The sequence below is a fragment of the Gadus macrocephalus genome, chromosome 16 (assembly GCF_031168955.1).
Source record: "Gadus macrocephalus chromosome 16, ASM3116895v1".
In the NCBI taxonomy this organism is placed as follows: domain Eukaryota; kingdom Metazoa; phylum Chordata; class Actinopteri; order Gadiformes; family Gadidae; genus Gadus; species Gadus macrocephalus.
Genome location: NC_082397.1, coordinates 11741875 through 11763063, shown reverse-complemented (window position 1 = coordinate 11763063; position 21189 = coordinate 11741875). Strand labels below are relative to the sequence as shown.

At 45.7% G+C, this 21189-nt stretch overlaps 5 protein-coding genes across 8 annotated transcripts in view; 3 read left to right on the top strand and 2 right to left on the bottom strand.

Moving 5' to 3' along the window:
* sphkap (SPHK1 interactor, AKAP domain containing) overlaps positions 1–3783 on the top strand; it is a 48765-nt gene extending 44982 nt beyond the window's left edge. For all 4 annotated transcript variants that reach the window (XM_060075313.1, XM_060075315.1, XM_060075317.1 and 1 more), the window contains 4 exons: positions 888–974; positions 1487–1536; positions 2075–2265; positions 2640–3783. In XM_060075313.1, the coding sequence (XP_059931296.1) occupies positions 888–974; positions 1487–1536; positions 2075–2265; positions 2640–2795 (484 nt within the window). In that variant the 3' untranslated portion in view covers positions 2796–3783. The remainder of the gene's footprint in view (positions 1–887; positions 975–1486; positions 1537–2074; positions 2266–2639) is intronic.
* daw1 (dynein assembly factor with WDR repeat domains 1) lies at positions 3734–13497 on the bottom strand. Its single transcript, XM_060075331.1, has 13 exons — positions 13385–13497; positions 12790–12862; positions 12534–12678; positions 11867–11925; positions 11504–11626; positions 11219–11318; positions 10864–10971; positions 9813–9919; positions 9555–9657; positions 8398–8512; positions 8094–8170; positions 5162–5324; positions 3734–4787 (listed from the first exon to the last, which is right to left on the bottom strand). The coding sequence occupies exons 1-13, from the start codon at positions 13422–13424 to the stop codon at positions 4753–4755; spliced, it is 1248 nt and encodes a 415-aa protein (XP_059931314.1). The 5' UTR covers positions 13425–13497; the 3' UTR covers positions 3734–4752.
* A 1002-nt stretch (positions 13498–14499) lies between these two features.
* Positions 14500–18162, top strand: slc19a3b (solute carrier family 19 member 3b). The gene is made up of 8 exons (XM_060075330.1): positions 14500–14855; positions 14955–15134; positions 15422–15587; positions 16021–16318; positions 16556–16707; positions 17046–17238; positions 17324–17465; positions 17623–18162. The coding sequence occupies exons 1-8, from the start codon at positions 14703–14705 to the stop codon at positions 17782–17784; spliced, it is 1446 nt and encodes a 481-aa protein (XP_059931313.1). The 5' UTR covers positions 14500–14702; the 3' UTR covers positions 17785–18162.
* The window catches only part of LOC132474547 (bridge-like lipid transfer protein family member 2), a 77887-nt gene continuing 73835 nt past the window's right edge, over positions 17138–21189 (bottom strand). Inside the window, exon 41 of the mRNA XM_060075310.1 lies at positions 17138–17151. The gene's annotated coding sequence lies outside the window, so the exon portion shown is untranslated. The remainder of the gene's footprint in view (positions 17152–21189) is intronic.
* slc19a3a (solute carrier family 19 member 3a) lies at positions 18221–21167 on the top strand. The gene is made up of 7 exons (XM_060075329.1): positions 18221–18509; positions 18722–18957; positions 19233–19746; positions 19893–19971; positions 20075–20267; positions 20763–20904; positions 21002–21167. The coding sequence occupies exons 1-7, from the start codon at positions 18363–18365 to the stop codon at positions 21155–21157; spliced, it is 1467 nt and encodes a 488-aa protein (XP_059931312.1). The 5' UTR covers positions 18221–18362; the 3' UTR covers positions 21158–21167.

Sequence of the window (21189 nt, the reverse complement as noted above, 5' to 3'; positions counted from 1 at the left end):
CTGATCAGAGACCCGTCCATCCCAGCCCCCCTCCATTACACCGGCACAGACGCAGTAGGCCTGAGGATGACAACCGCAGGGCTAGTCTCGGATCTTTCCACATCCAGAGGCTCACAACATTCTGTCTAACCATCCCTTGCTAATGTCCCATTCTTGTTTTTTCTCTTCTTTTGTTTCGTCCACCCACTCTGATATCCAGAAGACAGCCCACACACGATAAGCCGTATCGTGAAATGTAGTCCAAGTTTTGCTTTTGCAGAGCCTTCTGCAGATTTTTTTTTAAATCATTTTTTTTATGTACGAAGCCGTGCTTATTAAGAGCGCTATTGTAAGCATTGGCAGACGGTGTCGGAGGGCAGCAGGGCTCTACATCGTAGCTTGGCAGCGATGAGCAGAAAGATGCTTGTGGGCTAGTGACCGGCTGGAGGTGCCGTCTGTGCCACCAGGGCACCCGCTGGTACCTGTGACGGGTGCATCCCGTCTGTTTACTTGCGTGCGTCCTCTTGAGTCATTACGCAGGCAGAGCACTACAGGGATATGGGGACACGGCCCGCCCCAGGCCACCGGCCCGCCTCAACCCTCTAGCCCACCCCCCCCCCCCCCCCCACCCCCCACCCCACCCCCCCTCCTCCTCCGCCGCCCTCTCTCGCCAAATCTCCTCATCCTCATTTCCGGTCGGAGCTGTGGCCACCAGCCATCCGCTGCCCTTCACTCAGCTCCGCTGCTGCTATTTATATGCTAATCACCGGCTAATAAACAACACGGACCCCTCCCCCCCCCTCACTCCGTTATTCTTCCCTTCACAAGTCGGTGGTATCGTTGAATGTGTGGCGATGTGGAGCTCTGTAAAGCGATTCCCTTCGTGTGTTTCTGGTGCTGCCCCACAGTAACGGGACCAGCAGCGCGTCCAGTGTGGGCATGGCCGACCTGGAGGCCTTCTCTGATGTGGCGTCTCAGAGCGCCATCGCCATCAGGTAGTGCCTCAGCAACGGCGGGCTCGGGACAGGGGCCACTCACAGTGTCCACCGCATGACAGCACCACAATGCACCTCGCCCGCTCTTTGGCTCAGCATGCTCCTGCCCTGGTGTCTTAACCCGGTGGTCTACGGATGAGTGACTGCTGACAGACAGGCTATTGTTATTAGATGTAGAAGACATGACAGAGCCAGTGCAGTCTTTTATCATCCTGTCATTCTCTCACACAAACACACACACACACACATACACGCACTGACACACCTGTATGCATAACCACTTTCGTGAACACACATAAACATGAAGCTTTGCGTGTTAGTGTGTTTGTGTGTGTGTCAAATATTTCTTCTCATGAACGCAGGCACACAAACGTTTTAAAATCGTTTGACTGGCACTTAGAAAGTAAACTGCGTGGTTCTTTGAAAGTAACTTTGCCAACACTATTTGTAGTTCATTCAGGAATGCTCTTTCAGGTGATGTTTTCAGTGTTATGTTGTTTATTTCCCAACAGTGCAGAAACAGGGAGAGGCCACCTTGCAGAAAGCCAGGGGAGTGACCTTGGTAGGTGGAGTAACAATATCTTTTATTTTTTTATTATTACTTTGCTCAATTCTCAATTATGTATTTTAAACCAGCTACCCTTGTTAATAAACTGGGGGAAATGCAGCGTTATTATACAATTTTTTTAAATATGTGTTGGATTTTGAATTGTGACTGTAAAACTACTAAACGATATTTCTTAAGACCCGCTCCTAAAGGTAGAGGAAGCAGCTTGACCTCAAATTACCCATCATGCTTCTGACTCCATATGCAATCATTATTAGTATTTTTGTTCTGTGGCTTTTGCATAAATGTGTGAAGAAATGGTTTACAGGAAGGGAAATGACCTTCAGTGATTTGACCCCACATAAAACAATGTATAATATTATAAAAAAAGGTAATTTATTCAGTTAAGCGCTTTGAATGAGAAGACAATAATAGAATAGACATAGAGTATGCATGCGTGAATGGGTGTGCGTGTGAATAAAGGTTATTTCAAAGTGAAGAGGTGGGCGTTGAGGTTTGCTTACGGGTCTCGTTATCGTCATCCATCTTGCAGAGGAGGCCGGCCTGGTGAGATCCATGGAGAGTGTGCCAATGCGCCCCAGGGGCCTCCTGGTGCTAAACTATGACCTGGAGCAGGAGTGTGTGGACTGGGAGCTCAGAGTGACTCTCCAGTGGATAGCAGCCTCCGAGCTCGGCCTGTCGGCCCTCTACTTCAGCAAGTCTAAGGAAAAGAGGGTCTCAAAGGTAGGCACATAGAGACAGACTTTTGAAGGGTTTGGCTATTCATAGTTTTGTATTAATTTTTTTCAATGAACTTTAGCGAATCTCTCACTCGCTCTTACACTTCCTTGTCTAACCTCAAATACAAATAGCTAACTACTACCAATTATCAATTACCATTTCACACTAATTGCTATTCATGCATGATGTACAGTTTGACCTGTAAATCATGATGAGCCGAAAATAAATCACGCTTTATTTTCGGCTCAAGGCTACAATTTTGACAGTGCGTGGTTGTCAGCGTGTTCGCTCAGCGCGTGTGCGCCTGTATGTGTGTGTCTGCATACAAGAACGTATAACTTCACAATGACAATCATATCATTTTCGATTGCGTTCAGTTCCAGAAAGTGGTGCTCCTGTTGTCCCAGAAGGCGTGGCGCGTGGCAGACCTGTTCGCCGTCGTACTGCAGTTCTGTGAGTTCCACGAGAAGGAGAGAGAGGAGGGCAGATCCTCTCTGTCCAGCCTGTTTGATTGGCTGCTGGAGACACTTTAGTGGACCCCGGACCCCTGGCTGACCTTCCCGAGTCATACTCGTGACGACACACACAGACTGGACTACATTTGATTATCGCTCTAACCATGCCCACCGTGTCCCTTGCCGCTTCCTCCATCTTATCGGCAGGCCAGCGGAGCCGTGCACGTCTCCTGCTTTAGACTACAAGCACAACCCATTTCCTGTTCGGGGTACCCAGAAGAATTAACGTCCCATTACCGCCCTCTAACCTTAATCCCGCCTGTGGATGTTGCGTTGACGCCTCTTAGACAAGTTTCCCTTTAAAGATAAGCATGTTTTCATTGCATTCGCCTCGCGGTCTACAGAGACACACACACACACACAACAAACATAGTGAAAGTCAATTGGCTTGGATCATCTCAGTGGGAAAGATTTACCCTTTTAGCACAGCTTTGTATCTCACATATTCCCAAGGCCATTATTTTGCACATCATATAATTCTGAACGCCATTTATTTTGCTATTCATATATGGTATCGTCATAACATCGAGTTTTAAAACCCATTTCTTTCTAAAGTAGAAATGTCGGTGTAAAAAAATAGGCAGTAGCTTCACATCTGATAGAAGTCAAGAATACGTCCATATAGCTATTGTTTGTTTATGGACAATACTTTTCTGTTGTGACCTTGAGATTCCGTCCTGAGTAAATCATGTGTTTGTGTTCTTGTTACCGCAGAGTGGTTTATTTTGGATAGTTGTACATAGGCCTTCTGTCGATTCTGAAATACGCACCTTGAGGTAGTGGGCTGGACTCTCATCGGTTTTTACTGTCACAGAGACATGGAGGGTGGGGTTTGCAATGTTGGATTATTTGTGAATATAGTCTGTATCTTTCTCTAAATGTAGTAGTATGGTGTTTTATCATCGATAGAGGAGGAAAGCGCACACACAACTCAAATCAACTGTCGACTGTCACTGTAAATTTGAATGTATTTATCTTTCAATAAATCTATGTGATGTGAAAGACATTGTTGTTGTAGTCATGTCCTTCTCGACATACAAACGCTCTTCTTCGAAAACAAATGAAGAACATCTTTGGAACCCTTTGCTTCAAAACCCTTTTTCTAATAAAGAAGGAGACGTTGAAATAAATGTACTGCTTCAAAAAACTAGAAAAGATAATTCGGCACACACTGACAGAGCTTAACTAGACTCGACAGAGGAAATGGACCGATCAGCTGTCGTCACCAGCCTAACCCTATCATTAGTATTTTATTATTATGTAGAATAAATCAATTTATGATCAATTTATAATAATGGATAATTCACAAGAACACGGCACATGCAAATCAATATATATATGGGTTTATAATGGCAACTTCTGAGCCATGACAACACCACGCCTTGTAATACATTTTAACCTTGTTAGCTACATAATTTTCTTTGTGATTACCCTTATTTCTCATCGAAAGAATAACCGTATTCCGAGAAACACATCAACACAGCATGGACGGCCTCCACTGGCCTTATGAGTGCATCGGCTCTGATGTGTTCTTCCACCCGGACAACATTGAGGACAGTAAGTTCCGGCTCAGGCTCCACCAACAAATCATGTCGGGAATCATGACAAAATACAAAGTTGTTCTCTTCCTTCTTCCAGTTGGAGTGGTGGTATTATCAAGATGTGTGTTCTTCTTTGGGTGATAGAAAATGGGTGATCCACACATTCACTATGTTTCCTTGCTGCGGAGATCAAGGAGACCACTGTAAAAAAAAAAAACGAATCCCCTTCTGGATCAATGGCTCTGGGATCATGGGGATAACGGGCTCATCATCCAGACGATTATCGACCCACCGAGACCGGGGCACACGGGGATGAATGCTCTAGTCTGCACTCTGGGTTCTTTAAGTGAAAAAATAACATAAACCTGCTGGCTGGACCTCCAGCCGATGGCCCCCCCGGTGTCTCCGGGGGGGCCGGTGAGTCACTGCGCCGCTCAGCGCCAGATCCGACAGGAGTTGTCCTTACTTCCTGCAGAGGAGCAGAGACAGTTGCACAGGATGAGGTGGGGTGGGGTGGGGTGGGGAGTGGCGGATGGGAGAGAGGAAGCACGGTGGAGCGTGGTTCTTTATTTCAAATATTGTCATTAAGTGCTCCTGACAGGTATGAGCAGAACGCTTTATTTTCGGCTCAAGGCTACAATTTTGACAGTGCGTGGTTGTCAGCGTGTTCGCTCAGCGCGTGTGCGCCTGTATGTGTGTGTCTGATTGTGTGACGGCTAGTGTGTGTGTGTGTGTGTGTGTGTGTGTGTGTGTGTGTGTGTGTGTGTGTGTGTGTGTGTGTGTGTGTGTGTGTGTGTGTGTGTGTGTGTGTGTGTGTGAGTGTGTGTGTGTGCGTGTGCACACCTGTAATGATGGTGTCGCCCTCGTAGTTGAACGCGCAGGAGAAGATCTCGTCAGCGTGGCCCTCCAGGGCCTGCAGGCAGCGTCCCGACGCCACGTCCCAGAGACGGGCCGTTTTATCAGAGCTGGCAGTCAGCACTCGGCTGCCCTGTGGGCTGAAGCTGATCTGGCAGCAGGGAAACACAGAGTGAGTGAGGAGAGAGGACGTAAGGACAGACCGGAGGTGTGTGTTTTTGTGAGGCTGATTGAGTGTGGAGAGAGGTATGAAATAGATGTGTCTGGAAGTGTGTAAAAGAAAAAGAAGAAGAAGTGAAAAAGAGAAGCAAACAAAAAAACTGTGACCTTGTCGACACGATTATTACATTCCAGCCGACTTTTTAAATGGTCACCACATTATAGGGGCCTTCTACCCGGATTAACGCCATTCACTAGAAGACTCAAATAAATAAGAAGGCATGACGTCGTAGGGGTTAGAGCCTGGATGCTGGAGGGCCTCAGATGGCCTTTTAGAGAACTTGCTTGGATGAAGGAAGTCATGATTAAACGATGCCAGCTCAGGGAACACCATAAAAGAGAAGTGTGTTTTTATTACGCGGACAGGAGATGGAATATGCCTCAGGAAGGTCCCGATATCATCTGGGTAAACGGGGGATAAAAGAGTTGGATTTGAGTAGGAGAGCTTGGACGGGTGTAGCGACAGAATGAAGAAAAACGGAAGTGAGAGCCATGGCGGAAAGGAAAGGGAAGCGCAAATGACGGAATGAGATTTAGTTAAGCTATTAAAAAGCTAATACTATTCATCCATAATAGTATTTGCACACTTTTCAAAGGGGTATTTCTGTTGTTAATCAATCCCCTGAACATGACGGGGTCGAACAGGCCAGGCGGGGGTGGGTTAAAAGAGGGGAAAGGAAAACGATGGTATCCAGAAATTGTAACATGCAAAGTGGAAAAGAGCATGAAAAGAAAAGAGAGGAAACCGGATGAGTAACGATGAGTGGAACGACTGACAGGCATGGTGATAGCGGGCGGGGAGAGTATTGTCCTGTTAGGGAGAGATTAGTGTCATAATCCTCCAAGCAGGTCTGTTCATTAGGGGGAGGGGGGGGATGCAATGCAGGTAAACACACTTTCTTCTCTTCGGTGCTGCACTCCCGCCTCCTACCTTCAAAACTCCTACCTTGTATGCTTTCAGCCATATATATCAGCCATATATATTTATATAAATTATATACATGTATTTATATCGCTAAAAATATATTTCAATCTTTGTGTAGCTCGAGGTTAAGGATTGGTCGGATGTGTGGACAAAGTATAATCGCCATTAAGGCGCAGCCATCTTTCTATAAGGCTGCCTAAACGTTAGGCTTCGGACATGAACAAACCAAGATCCCTTACGCAGTAGCCAAACCCGCTATCCCTCCACAGCAACCATGAAGGACCCATGTACAGCCACCCACCACGCAATAGGCCAGCTCTTCGGGGTCCATGATGATGAATGACCTGGAGCAGCTCCAGTGGAACATTACCTGCTCTGAATTCAAAGACGCTCCAGGGAAGAGCGGGTGAATATGAGCGATGAGGTCATTCGTCTTAAGGTGTCTCCTTCAAGACGCCCGCTACATGCGTGTTCCCATCCTGACTCCTGTATGCCTTGAGGCTACGCTCTAGGGGAGCCATATCTTACATCCAACCCTGAAGTAGTCCTGACCTTTAAACACACCTGCCAGTAGGTCAAACGACTAACCGCCTAGGCAATGTACTAGTCATCTGACCCATCCCTTGGGGGCTGCACTCGCCTGCTGAGCGTCTAGCACTCGGCTGCCTGGCCGCATTAAAGGAGAGCAACAGGTTTTTAAAAATACCCTGTTTTCAACGATTGTTGGTGTCCGTGAACTAATGGGGACCATTTATGCTTCAGCCAATCAGTCAATGAACGTCTTCTGAAAGTGCTTGTTTTTGCCCCAGGTTATATTCTTACATTATACACAGGATCCCTACAGAGATATACTTCGTTATTTTTTACCTTTCACTTGATCTGATCTGTTTGTTATATTGTATTCTCGCTGTTGTAGAATAAGAAAGGTGGACAGATGTGTTTGAGCTGGAGAGATGAGAGTATATTTTGGTTGTATATTTTTTGTTATCTGAAATAATTGGGTGAAGGAGAGTTGAAATTGTAAGGACAAAGACTAGAATTTCCAACAATAACGCAGCAACCAGATTTCAGAACGAGAATTGTCCTTGAGAGAGACTTGGTTAACAAACAGACCGGATCAGGCAAAAAGGGTTATTTATTTCGTTCCAAAATATTGTCAAGACACTTAAATCTATTATAACTATATGGGCCTGTCAGTGGCAAAAACAGGCACTTTTAGGGGACATACATTTGACAGCGCGCAAAAGGACTAAAATGGACTAAACTGCATCGTTCTCGCTCAATACTGGACCAGTTAAAAAAAAACACCCGGAATCATCTGAAAATAGGGTCAAAGTCGAAAAGGCATATCTTTACATTTCAATATCAAGATATGAGAGTGCCACCCTCAGGGGAAGGACTACCATCCAGGCGATCCAGCATGTTAACATATATTACCCTTCAGTGACAATTGGATGCATCTCCGACGGTGGAAATTGGGTTCTATTAACTGCAACTGACAGGGCTGTACCTGACTTAGGGCCCCACCTCCTCCCCTAAGCCAAACCCATTTAAACCTACACGCATCACTGCTCATCCACAGCACACAGCCTTGTATTGCCCCTGTGTCTCCCCCCCCAGCGCAGGCCACTGAACCAGCAGGTAATCCCGTGCATTTTACCCCTCCTAAATTTGACGACAACAACGGGCCTATTTTTATATACAAGAAATAGGACTGAATAGAAAATATCTATTCACAGCCATGACAGAGCCGCCATTTTGGGCCCAGTGACTCACCTTTGAGATCTCTCCCTGGTGGCCCTCCAACATCACCAGGCACTCATACGTGGCTGCGTTGTAAACCCGTGCTGTGCCTGTGCAGGACAGAGTACATAGACCAGCTGGTTTATTGTTTTACAGGGTTAATCTCGTTCCACCGTGGTTCATGGTTGGTTAGTCTTGATTAACCATTTGTAAATCAAATCCGAACAATAAAAACATAAAAGCTGTTCAGTATGATACACAAGAGACTTAAATGCTATTCCAAAACAGATAGAAACTGAATAATTTGAGGGTGGAGGGTTTGGTGTGTAAACATTACCGTCAGCCGAGGCAGTAGCAATAAGCTGCCCGGTGAGGTCGAAACACACGTCCAGCACCTCTTCAGTGTGCCCGGTCAGAGTTGTCACACACTTCCCATCCTCTACAGACCACAGCTAGGGAACATGGAAATTCATTTAAAATCAATTCATTTCAATTCAATTTTATTTGTATAACCCTCAATCACCATTACAGTCTTAAAGGGCTTAACAGGCCAAATATTTATTACACGCCCCTGACCCAAGCCCCCAAGAGGGCAAGAAAAAAATCTATTAATCAACAAGGAAGAAATCTTGACGAGGAACGCAGAATGGGGGAACCCTCTTTTCAGGGATGGTCAGGAGTGCAAGTGTCATAAGTGACATACATACATACATGTATGTATGTATGAAATGCACAACAATAGATTAATCATTCCTGCTATTTGTGTATTCTTGCTAGGTAGGTGACCATGGTACCGTTGTTTGATTTTTCACTGTACAGAATGGCTAAGTCACACACTAAGTCAAACATTGAATCCAAAAAAACGAGGGACTTCAGTTCAATTTCACAGTACATAAGCAGGCCCAAACTGGGGCGGCGAGCACTTTGGAGCGCACGTCATTTGGGGGAAACGATAAGCACCAACATACACACACACACACACAGACTAACACACACACACAAGCACGCAGCCGTTAACTGCCTTGAGTAGTTTCATTTGGTACGTACCCTCGAGAGGATCGCAGCGGTGTGAATCATTTTTTAACTCATGAGCTTGACTCATCTCCCGGCATAATTAAGGAACTTAAGATTTGGGGATTTAATTTCCTGTGTTTAAATACGGGGGCTTTAGAGCTTGGGAGAAATGGAGTGTGAGATGTGAAGGAAGTCGAGACGTGCAAGCGTGTGAAGGACTGCAACGTTGCTCGTGAAGCTGCTGGATGCGAGGGCTGCATTCAACTGAGTACTGAAACCCAGAGCAACCACCTTCCATATCAGTCTTTACCATAAGGCCCCATATTTTCTGAATGAGAAAAATATTTAGTAAAATGCTAAAATACAAAACAAATATTAATTTGGAGCAGGGAGCAGATTCGTTATTGTTCGGTATTTGGTGGATCCATCTTCCCCATGATGCTGCCACTGTTAGCCCCAAGCACCGGGCTCCATGCTCACCTTGGTGGTTTTATCCATGGAGCCGGAGAGGATGAGAGAGCAGTCCCAGTTCAGCTGGACGTTGGTGATCTCACCGCTGTGGCCTATCAGTGTGTGGACACGTCTGAGGGCAAAACACACACTCATGTATGGTAAATCAATCAAGGGCATTCCCCCACGGTCAGACAAATGCCTTTCCCCAATGGCCTGCGTCTCACACACACACACACACACACACACACACACACACACACTGGGTGTGGTGTGGAGAAATCTGACCTGCCTGAGGCCACCTCCCATAGGGAGACAGTGTGGTCGAAGGAGCCGGTGAGGAGCAGGTCACCCACGGTGTTGAAGGACACGGTGATAACCTCTGCCGTGTGACCCTGGATCAACAACACAGAGGACAAGAACCAGAAAACATTAGAGACACAATTCAAAAACATTTGAGGCTGAATTTCAGGGAAACAAGGTCTTAGTGCAACATAGCTCCAGTCCCACAGCATACCGCAGGGTGCACCACCACTGGGAAAATAGAGAGTCCATTAGTTCCCTGGAGTAGGAGAACATTACCCTATTAATACATTACTGCTGTAGTCCCCATTCCATGGTGAGGGCATATGGAGGGGGGGAGAGAGAGAGAGAGAGAGAGAGAGAGAGAGAGAGAGAGAGAGAGAGAGAGAGAGAGAGAGAGAGAGAGAGAGAGAGAGAGAGAGAGAGAGAGAGAGAGAGAGAGAGAGAGAGAGAGAGAGATGCAGGAGGCGGTGCTCATCCACTCGCATGAACAGCCCTCTGTAAACGGTCCTTATAGTCATTCCAGTGAATGAATAAATGACTGTGAACTTTTTCAGAGCTGGATGTGAGGACAGTGCGACGCTTCTAATGGAATTACAAAGTGGACAAAAGGATTAAGGTTAGGGCCAAGTCACCATGTCTTCAACCCCCCCCTCTTCATGTGCAGTACTTTCCTAATATTGTGATCTGGCTGTTCAAACAACTTGACTGCTGGACACTTCTATCCAAATAAACTGTAGAAAATGTTTCAGGTCACAATTGATCAGGTCTTTTTGACCTCAAGAGAAAAAAAAAAACTCTCTTCAGTAGATCTCTGTGCTGCATATGGAACTGCAGTGACAGAGAGACATCGAGATGGATAGCGAGAAAGATAAAGAGAGACAGAGAGACAGAGAGAGAGAGAGAGAGAGAGAGAGAGAGAGAGAGAGAGAGAGAGACAGAGAGAGAGAGAGCTGTGTTAAGTCTCAAGTATGCCCTCAGCAGCCGTGTCCGGCACACTGGGGTGAGCATCAAGACAGGAACAACGGAAGCTCACTGTCAGAGTCGCCACCTCCTCGCCACCCTCCACGTCCCACAGCCTGGCGGTGGTGTCCATGCTGCCCGTGGCCACAAGCGTACCCTGGGGGCTGAACGCCAGGCACACCTACACCAACACAACAACAACACTGTCAGGGCTTAGTAGCTTCTGGGTCTGCCAACACAACATGCAGGGCTGGTCTGGTCAGGTCGAGCCCCACTTGTTCCAAAACCCACCCCTCTGTATTTTCCTACTGTATGTGAATAAGACCATAGTTGTTGTTATTCAATTATCCCAGTTGGATTTTAGCAAGTACCATCGGGGAGCATTAATCAATCAAAGAATTAACTGATCACCAAGAGGGCCCACATACTATCTCAGCCATGTGTCCACGAAAGGTATGCAAACATTTCCCAGTTTCTGAGCTCCACAGTTTGCAGGTCTTATCAAAGGAGCCTGTGGCCACCTTGTCCCTGGAGAGGAAAGAGAAGAGATGTTGTGATTAACTTAGAAAAGAATGTGATTTTCAATAATCCCCCAGTACACCAAACAGGTATGTGCTAGTCCATGGGCCTTATTCACCCAGTGGCCATCTTGGTTCCACCGTGATTTAGAAACTAGATGGCATCAATGGGAATGTACACCACTGTTTCTTTACCCATAGGGATTGTTGAATGCAATAGCATAGACAACATTCCTGTGTCCCTCCAGTGAGTGCAGCTCGGCACCCGACGCGGTATCCCATATTCTGCATGTCCTGTCATAGCTCCCAGTTATGAAACTGCAGTGGCGGAGAGACCCAGAGAGAGAGAAAGTGAGAGAAAGAGGGGGAGAGAGAGAGGCAGGGGGGGAGGGAGGGAAGTGAGAGGAAGGGAGAGGGGTAAGAGAAAGAAAGAGTTAGAGATAGAGAGACAGGGGGGGGAGAAAGTACTGTTTATCTTGGAGCACCCAACAACTATATAAACTGCCTGGGGTTTTCTGAAACCCAGAGCCCTCCACTGGGTGTTATAGATAAACTCACCTCGAACCTGATTTATTGAAGGCAACATTTGTCAGTGGCAATATATGTGCCTGGAGGGCCTGCAGAAAAAAAAAACAGAGGAGAAGATTACAAAAATATGAACTCTCTGAGGCAACGTACTTAGCTAACTGCATTAATTCAATGCCCATCTATAATCTGTGTGATACTCATACCGTGCATAATTATTCTGACTTTGATGTCGTGGTAAGGCCGTTTTTTACCAGTTGCTGCTCTCTAGTGGGGCTTTGATGCATTAACATTGGACTAGTCACTTATTATAGGTTAGCATTCAATACATTTAGTTAACTATTTCCTCTGATTTGCTATAAAATTAATCCTGATTAGATACATTGTTTAATGTGGGGGCATAACTGGAAAATGCATTAAGAACATGGTCGCGCAGTTTGATCATTTTGTCAGTGTTCATCAAAGTGACCAGCAAAGAGTGTACAAGGGAACAAGGTATGATAATGCAATCAGGACAGGGTGAACGACATCTTGCGTAACAAATACGGGTCAACAATTTCCAAATCAACCCTGTGTAGTGTGTATGTCGGAAAATGTAATCTCAAAATGTTCCTTTATATAGAAAGAGGACTGGTTTACTCAGGGATGGCAGGTCAACTGGTTGTCCAGTTGTATAAACACAGAGTCTGCTTCCGGTTACCTTGAAGAGATAGACGTTCTGGTGTTCCCTCTGGGACAGCTTCTGCTTGAGTCGGAGGATCAGCAGTTTGACCTGCTCCACACGGGTCTCGGTGACAAGTGGTTCAGTTTCCCTGATCTCAGCCACCAACTCATCTGGATCAGAACTACAAGGAATTATTGCAGAGATCAAATCCTTTGCCATATATCGATCATACATAAAAAACAAGTATGTGTGATGTATGGCTAGGATAATTAACATAATATAATGCACTCACTCTGGAGACAATTCCAGCAAATCGATGGACTTGGTTCTCAACTGTCCCCCTTTTTCATACTCTAGGATGATACCTTTCAAAAGAAAAACATAACCAACGAAAAATGTGTATGGCTGTTATGGCTGTTTCTGAGTCAGCAGCAAATAGAGTCTGTGAACCACTTAAGTTAATTTATATGTATTTTATTATGCTTAGTATAGCACATTTCATACAAAATGGGCACCTCAATGTGCTTTACAGTTAATTCAGAAGAGATCCCATTGAAAATCGTATCATCAGCATTCGTTAAATAAATAATGGAAAAAAGACACAGCAAACAAGTAAAGCAACAATACTAATGAACAGAGTTACAGAGTGAACGATGCCGATCGTATCATACTTTGTAGCTCATCCTACTTTCACAGTCTACAAATGAGAGTATAATCTGGTCAGACGCATAGATAGCTAGCATGTTATTCGTGAACTCTTAGTTGTTTACAATTAGCTTTAGTGTTTAGTTAACCCAACCCCTGATTCGTTAATATTTCAGACAACCGGGAACATATTTTCTGCACTATCACAAATAAGTGCATTATTATAAATAAATATGAATTACCTGGTGGATAGTATCTTATAAGAAACCGTTTGAGTTTCATGTTGCATGCGATGCAGCAAGAAGGAGCCTATTGGTACTGTCAACAAACCGTTGCTACGACAACGGCTGAACTATGGGTTAACAGGAAACAAGAATTCTAATCGAGGCATTCTCCCGCAGGAAAGGACTACATGGACCATGGTTTTACGAGTAATGCATTTCATGAAGTTTCGACCTATTTATTGTCGTTAAATAAAATAAATCGAAATTTAGAGAGAATCTACGCATAGCAAGTGATATATCACTGATTATGCACAGCACAAGGAGGAATGACAGACGAGCTGCATTACCTGTGCCAATACACGTGTGCCCCTGTTGTCCAGGTGGTCAAGTCCATCCTGTCTGGCCAGTAACAGGCTTTGGTCCACAAAAACCTTCTGCAGGGAGCTCTATTCTTCTCTCCACACATCCTCCAGCACTACACAGGCCTGCTTTGAGCGAAGCTCAGCTGCTCCCAGAACAAATTAGCTACCCAGGAGGTGGACATGCAGCAGGTCATTTACAAAAGATCAGATGAAATCCATTTTCTTGATTCTCAATTATTTCATTATTAACCTTATAATTTATATTCCATTTACACTGTTATTGAAATCATCTGAGCAGTTAGGAAATCTACAACGATGGTTCTTCCAAGGCAGAAGATGAAGAAATATTCAAACAGATTAGTTTCAATGTGCAGATAACAATACACATTGAGTTTGACAAGTTTTGTCAAACTGGTATTGACCACTGGTCACTTGCAAGCCGACGCAGAGGCTCCTGCTCCTGATCTGTGTTGTAGTGCTAGAATACTGCTTATTTTTTTATTAGATACTTCCCCGGATTGTTTAATTAAATGAAGGGAACCCACTTGTGTCCTATAGCTTTCTCTTGTCAGACTGAATGATTCCAACCTGTTGGGACACATTGAGGAGTTGGTGAATTGCAAGCAACGATCAACAACGTAGCAAATTACTTGACAGTGGTTGCTCTGAGAGTCTACTAACTGCTAAAACACTGATCGGTTGCCAGATAACAGTGTTATAAGTTGTATAGCAAGCTGATTGTGGTGGGGGAGTGTCAGGAGCTTCACTGCACGAAGATTCCTTATCTTTCCATCAAATACGCCTGTTATTCTGAACTTCAGAGGTTAAAGTCCTCAAACAAACCTGGCCATTTCCAGACATACAGAAGTGAGAATGCACATATATCTAGGTTCTTCTCTAGGCTGCTTCTGTTTGAAATAAAGCAAAAAACGTCGGACTCAACTGCTCTTGTAGACCAGGAAGATAGATCTAGCATGATGCACGTACTGCCTAAGCTTAGGTCTTCTGGTTGGGTATATCCCACTGCAATCCTCTGTTTCTATGGATTCTTTGCAAACTGCAGAGTTGCCGAGCCTTTCCTCACCCCATACCTCATTGGTCCTTACAAAAACATTTCTTCAGAAGTGGTAAGATGTCACACACACACACACACACACACACAAACCTCAATTGACAGATTTATTTGATAATAACGCTATAATTCCCCTTCACTCCCGTACCAACAGGTGACCAACTACCTGTTCCCCATCTGGACGTACTCCTACTTGGCCATCCTGTTCCCAGTCTTCCTGCTGACCGACCTGCTGCGGTACAAGCCCATTATCATCGTCCAGGGGCTCTTCCTGGTCACCAATTATGTGCTGCTCTGCTTCGCCCCCGGCCTGCCTGCCATGGCGTTCCTCCAGGTCCATTGACACTACAAACACACACATGTCATCCCAGATGAGTTGAATGGGAAGAGTTAGACACTTGGTATTTATGCTACGCTTATCCGATGTAGCGTTTGGCCTTCTCTTAGTCATTCAAAAGCTGTTCACTGTGTAAGCCTAATATTTATTTACCAGCATACTTCTGGAGAAAATGTGCCTTTTGGCTTGTGGAGGCATGATGGTTAAAAAGCAAATACAAAACCTGTGTACATGCAATACATAATGTATACATCTCCCTTTACATATACTCTGCTTGGAAACAGGTGAATTATGCTGTGGTGACCTCCACAGAGGTGGCCTACTTCTCCTACATCTACAGCATGATACCTCCTGAAAAGTACCAAAGAGCTACGGGCTACCTTCGCGGTGCAATGCTGACCGGATACACTTTTGGAGCCAGCCTTGGCCAGCTTCTCATCTCCGTAGCAGGTAGGCTTTGGGATAAACACAGCATATACTGCAATGCTGGAACACTGAAAAAAGGAATTCAGCACCTAATTATTTTTCCTGTTACTGTTGGAATTAGAATGACCAATGTCTTATGATGAGCTACTTTAATGACAAAGCTTAGAAATTAATCAATCTTCACGTTGTTTTTTTGCAATTTACATTTATGTTTTTATCATTAAAAGTGTAATGAAAATCTATGGATAAGGTACGAGGAATCTATGATAATACTATCCTAATAAAGGCTAATAATAATGTAGGTACATTTTCTTTTGAACATCCTACAAGTGAGCCATTGGAGCACAGTTTAGACTCAGAGAGGATAATAAAGAATAATCCAAAACACACTGCTGTGCCACCAACCACCGGAGCTCCCTGTCCGATACTGAGCTCTTCCCCAACTCCTGAGTGACAGGGGTGGACTACTTCTACATCAACGCCATCACTCTGGGGATCGTCAGCGTGGCCTTTCTGGTGTCCTTCTGGCTGCCCATGCCCCAGCGGGGGGTGTTCTTCAAAGGGAACAGGGCAGTCACCGGCCACTCCCAGCCACAGCGGGCAGAGGGGGTGGGGATGAAGGGGGCTGGAGACCAGGCTGTGGTCGTGACATCGCATGGAGAGAAGGACCGTAGTGGGGGATTGTGCGCCAGGGATGACATCATCCACACTGGCAGACAGCTCTGGAGAAGCTTCCGGGAGTCCTACTCATCCAGGCATTTATTGCATTAGGCCTATTATATTTCATGTAATACAATCATTCCGATACACTTTTTTGTCTTTTAATAGCATGTTCCTGTGTGATCTGATTCCCTATGTGATTGAGAGGGTTGTATTTTGGGTTGTTAGAACATATTGTCTTTGTATATAACATGCATACAATATTATTGCCCTAATCCATAAAAGTATTTGTTTTTACATTTTATAATGGGAACATGACGCTCCTCGTCCAGACAGGTGATCTGCTGGTCCTTGTGGTGGGCCCTGGCCACGGCTGGCTACAACATGGTCTTTAACTACGTTCAGCTGATGTGGGACCACATTGAGCCGTCCTCAACCTCGTCCGTCTACAACGGGGCCGTAGAGGCTGTCTGCACCCTCGTGGGTAAGATGGTTCCACTTGCTTTACCAAGGGCGATAGAAAAAGGGAGTAGGGATCACCCTCCTTCTAGACTTCCTTTAACTAAAACCGACATCTTTTGATCATGTTATTTTTTGTATGCGTCATAAGTACGTGAGTAGTGAAGATATAGATAAGTACGTAAGTAGTGAAGATAAACCGAAAAGTGGGTCGATGCAGGGAGATTGTCGGATCGATCCCGCGCACTAGTCCAACAGGTTGAGCCATCCTCATCCTCCCTTCATAGTGCATCGTGGTGGGGAGGGAAATATTATCTCCGTAGGCACAACAATAACAGGCTATAACAGTTAACCTCCACCTAGGGGCTGCCGCAGCGTTCTCGGCGGGCCACGTCAAGGTGACCTGGACCGTGTGGGGTGAGTTGGCCCTGGGGATGTTCTCGTCTGTGGGCGCGGGGGCAGTGTTCCTCATGGGACTCACCACCAGCATCTGGGCGTGCTACGCTGGCTACGTGATATTCAAAGCCTCCTATATGCTGCTGATCACCATCACCACGTGAGTCCTTCGTGCACATGGCAAACATCTTTCGAAATGTGCAGAATATTCTAACTAAAAGGAGCATGCCTGTATCTCCTCTTAGGTTTCAGATCGCATCGAATCTCTCCATGGAATGTTACGCGTTGACGTTTGGAATCAACACATTTGTAGCCCTTTGCCTGCAGACCATTCTGACCGCCATCGTAGTGGATGAAAAAGTGCTTGGGCTGGATATTGTGACACAGGTTTGTAGATGAGGTGATGGACATAGACAAAACAGTCAACTGTCAAGCAGGATAAGAGGGACACCTGGTGGTGGATAATAAGGATTACACCTTGAGAATCAACTGCTTGTTGATTTTCATTTTAAGGTATATTGTTTCTCTCTTCCCCAACCTCTAGTTCATTGTCTATGGTAGCTACTATGGTGCCATTTCAGTGGTCTTCCTGACCAGAGGGATATACACAGCAAGCGCACATGCTCGTTGCCCTGGACAAACCGATACCAAGGAACCAAAACCAGAGCCCAGTGTGGACATTCTCAATGCTGATGAACGCTTTTGATATGAGCCGAGGGTCTCATAAGCCACTGCCAAAACACTGGAAAACAAGAGCGGCTACCTTGCTAGATATCTTTTTAATGTGGAATATTTAACTGGGTCCTATATGTTCTATTTGTGCAAACAGGAACACTATGTTGGCCATCACCTCCCTGCCTGTTTACTGAACATGGTATTTGTACCCCAATGGCCTCTACTCTGTAGAAGCTGAAGATATGACCTAATGGACATTCCTTCCTTGTGTGGGAAAGTTAGGTATTTTTACACCATATGAATGTACTATATTTGTTATACTCAGTTCACTGTGTCACTTTAACATTTAAAAAAATCTTGTTATCAGATTATAACCAAAACAGATGAATAAAGTAAAACGTTTTCAGAAGGTCTGCTTTTGAATTAACGACATTCATTATCAGCGCAGGTTGGGAATTAGTGTCGTCAGCTGCCCTTTGAGCGGGTTGATGATTAATAAGTGGAGCTACCCATTGTCAGTGGAGAAGCCACCGTGCACACCTGTTTCAGAGAAAAACCAGGACAGCTCTGGACAACCTGAAATCGTTTGGGGGAGTACTTGGAAGACCTATGGAGAGGTTGAAGAAATGGAGGGCCGGCTGGGCATACCCCACCATCCTACTGTGTGTTTACGGCTTCTTCAGCACCGTGAAGCCCCTGGAACCCTTCCTTATCCCTTTCTTCACCGGACCGGACAAGAACCTCACCACAGAGCAGGTAGAGACCAGCCCAGTCAATGATTGCTAACCAACTTCATAAAGGGACCCTAATTGGTTTATGAATTAATTAGCTCCTGATTGTGCTGGAGTGGTGATTGCATCAGAATAATATAATTCTCTAGAGTTGTTTAATCCAAATCCAAATATTGTGGGAGTCCTGTGCCCATGAGCTGTACATCCATGGTTTGCATCCATGAATCGTGAGTTCAGGTGATCAACGAGATCCTCCCAGTTTGGACCTACTCCTACCTGTGCGTGCTGGTGCCCGTGTTCCTGCTCACCGATTGGCTGCGCTACAAGCCAGTGGTGGTGTTCCAGAGTGTGAACCTGCTGATCACTACAATCTTCCTGCTGTGGCTGCGGAGTGTGGCGGCCATGCAGGCGATGCAGTTCTTCTACGGCGTTGTGACAGCCACCGAGGTGGCCTACTTCTCCTACATCTACAGGTCGGGTGTGTTCATGGGAGTAAACCCATTGGTTGAAAGGATCAGGATTTAGATGCCACTAGTAACATTCTATATGATTTAAACCCTATCTTTGATGCCATTGGGCTTCTCCAAATAATATTGTTGGTTGTTGGAAGGTCACAATATAGCCCAAATTTCTTTATAGGTAGGCAGAGCCAAGAAAAACCATCATGTAGCCCCCTGGTGAGCCTGAAGAGCTAGTGAAGCAGCAAAGCAAACATGCGTACATGTATTTCAATAATTCTCCATTGCAGTGTCATAGATCCGGCCCATTACCGCAAGGCCACTTCCTACTGCCGCAGCGTGCAGCTCCTGGGCTACACCGTGGGGGCTGTGCTGGGCCAGCTGCTGGTCAGCTTCGACCTCCTGTCCTACAGCGGCATCCTGGTCTTCACCATGGTCATGAGCTCCATAGCCCTGCTCACCTCCTGCCTCTTACCCATGCCACGGCGCAGCATGTTCTTCCACCGCCACCGAGGCCCCGCCCCAGAAGGCTCGGGGAAGTCGACAGAGGCCGGGGGGGCAGTGGTGTCGGCGGAAACAGTCACACGTGAAGAGGCAGGGTGGGAGGGGGGGACAGTTGGACCTACAGTGCAAGAGAAGGGAGATGAAGGAGAGGGTTCTGCCCGTGCAGCTGGCTGTGGGCAGGTTCTTCTCCAGCTCTGGGCAGACTTCCTCCAGTGTTATTCCTCCAGACAGCTGCTCTACTGGTCCGTGTGGTGGGCCATGGCCACCTGTGGCTACAACCAGACCGTCAACTATGTACAGGTGTGCATTAGGGAAATGATACATAGACACACACACACACACACACACACACACACACACTATAGACTTACCATTCAAAAAAAACAGCAGCTGAGAGTGACTAGAGGATCAACCTGTCTAATGCACTCCAAATATACCTCCATTAGGTGCTGTGGCAACATGTCGAGCCTTCTGAAAACTTCACCATGTACAATGGAGGAGTGGAAGCCTTTTCTAATCTGTTTGGTAAAAAGCACTTGTTTAAGGAGTGGATTTTGTTGATAGTCTTTGAGTTGGCATGAACACCAACATTCAGTCATAATTAATTCTATATTTGTTTATGTTGAAGGTGCTGCGACGGCCTATGGTGTAGGCTTCCTCCAGGTCAACTGGTCCCACTGGGGCGAGCTGTCTCTGGGTGCGTTCTCAGGCCTGGAGGCCACGGCTCTCTTCCTGATGACCTTCACGGGCAGCATCTGGCTGTGCTATGCTGGCTATGTTATTTTCAAGGGACTGTACATGCTGCTGATCACCATAGCGACGTGAGTTTGCGCTTCAAAAGAGGATGAGACGATGCTCCAAAGATAAACTTGTAGATGATAGGATGATGGTTCCCAACCGTTGGCTTGGGTTCGCCCCAAATCAATATAAGCTATTCGATATTTGGCACTACATTTTTGAAAGGACAAGGTTCTTTCAGGGACATTGATATACCAGGCACATGCTTATTGGAGTAGAAAGATGGATGCACACCGTAATGTTTGGTTCAAAATAACTTCCTGCCCTTAAAAAGGTGATACGATAATAGATGGTTTGGAAGCTTTTGATGAGGGGTTTAAGGGTGTGCCGGTAGACAAGTATTATTTTTATTTTGCCAATCCCATGATGTGAAATGTGGAAACGGGGTTGACAAAGAAGCACCATACTTAAAGCCTTTCAGTTAAGTTCAACTTCATCCCCTTAAGAAGGCTGTACAAAAGGTGCAACACAAGGGGAATTCACCTCAATATACCCAACACACCACCTGTCTGCCGCAGGTTCCAAATCGCAGCAGACTTATCGATGGAAAGATATGCTCTGGTTTTCGGTGTCAACAACTTCGGAGCTTTGGTCTTGCAGACTATCATTACCGCTATAGTGGTGGACAGCAGAGGGCTGGGCCTAGCCATCATCCCTCAGGTGAGTCGACAGTTTAGGACAGCGGACTTACAACATGCTTTTGTAGAAAGAAAAATTCAAATCACTCACATCACTGAATGCCATTTTCCCCCTCTAGTTCACCATATATTCCAGCTATTTTGCAGTCATTGCAGTTATATTCACAATACGTGGAGTGTTCACCATTTGGAAAGAGCGGAGATGCAGCGAAGAGCCTGCTTCTTCAAAAAGTGATCCACCAGACCCTGGGGTCTGCCTTGAAGAAAGACTGTGAAGAGTAGTGCATTATAAGCACTGCTAGTTTTG

Excerpts from the sequence above, each read along its gene's own strand:
- daw1 (XM_060075331.1), bottom strand. The coding sequence starts at position 13,424 with ATGAAACTCAAACGGTTTCTTATAAGATACTATCCACCAG. Across the intron at positions 11,926-12,533 it reads AGAACGTCTATCTCTTCAAG|GCCCTCCAGGCACATATATT; the intron begins GTAACCGGAAGC and ends TTTTTTCTGCAG. Across the intron at positions 11,627-11,866 it reads TTCAATAAATCAGGTTCGAG|TTTCATAACTGGGAGCTATG; the intron begins GTGAGTTTATCT and ends CCGCCACTGCAG.
- slc19a3b (XM_060075330.1), top strand. The coding sequence starts at position 14,703 with ATGATGCACGTACTGCCTAAGCTTAGGTCTTCTGGTTGGGTATATCCC. Across the intron at positions 15,588-16,020 it reads GCTTCTCATCTCCGTAGCAG|GGGTGGACTACTTCTACATC; the intron begins GTAGGCTTTGGG and ends CCTGAGTGACAG. Across the intron at positions 17,239-17,323 it reads CTGCTGATCACCATCACCAC|GTTTCAGATCGCATCGAATC; the intron begins GTGAGTCCTTCG and ends ATCTCCTCTTAG.
- slc19a3a (XM_060075329.1), top strand. The coding sequence starts at position 18,363 with ATGGAGAGGTTGAAGAAATGGAGGGCCGGCTGGGCATACCCCACCATC. Across the intron at positions 19,747-19,892 it reads AGACCGTCAACTATGTACAG|GTGCTGTGGCAACATGTCGA; the intron begins GTGTGCATTAGG and ends TACCTCCATTAG. Across the intron at positions 19,972-20,074 it reads AGCCTTTTCTAATCTGTTTG|GTGCTGCGACGGCCTATGGT; the intron begins GTAAAAAGCACT and ends TTTATGTTGAAG.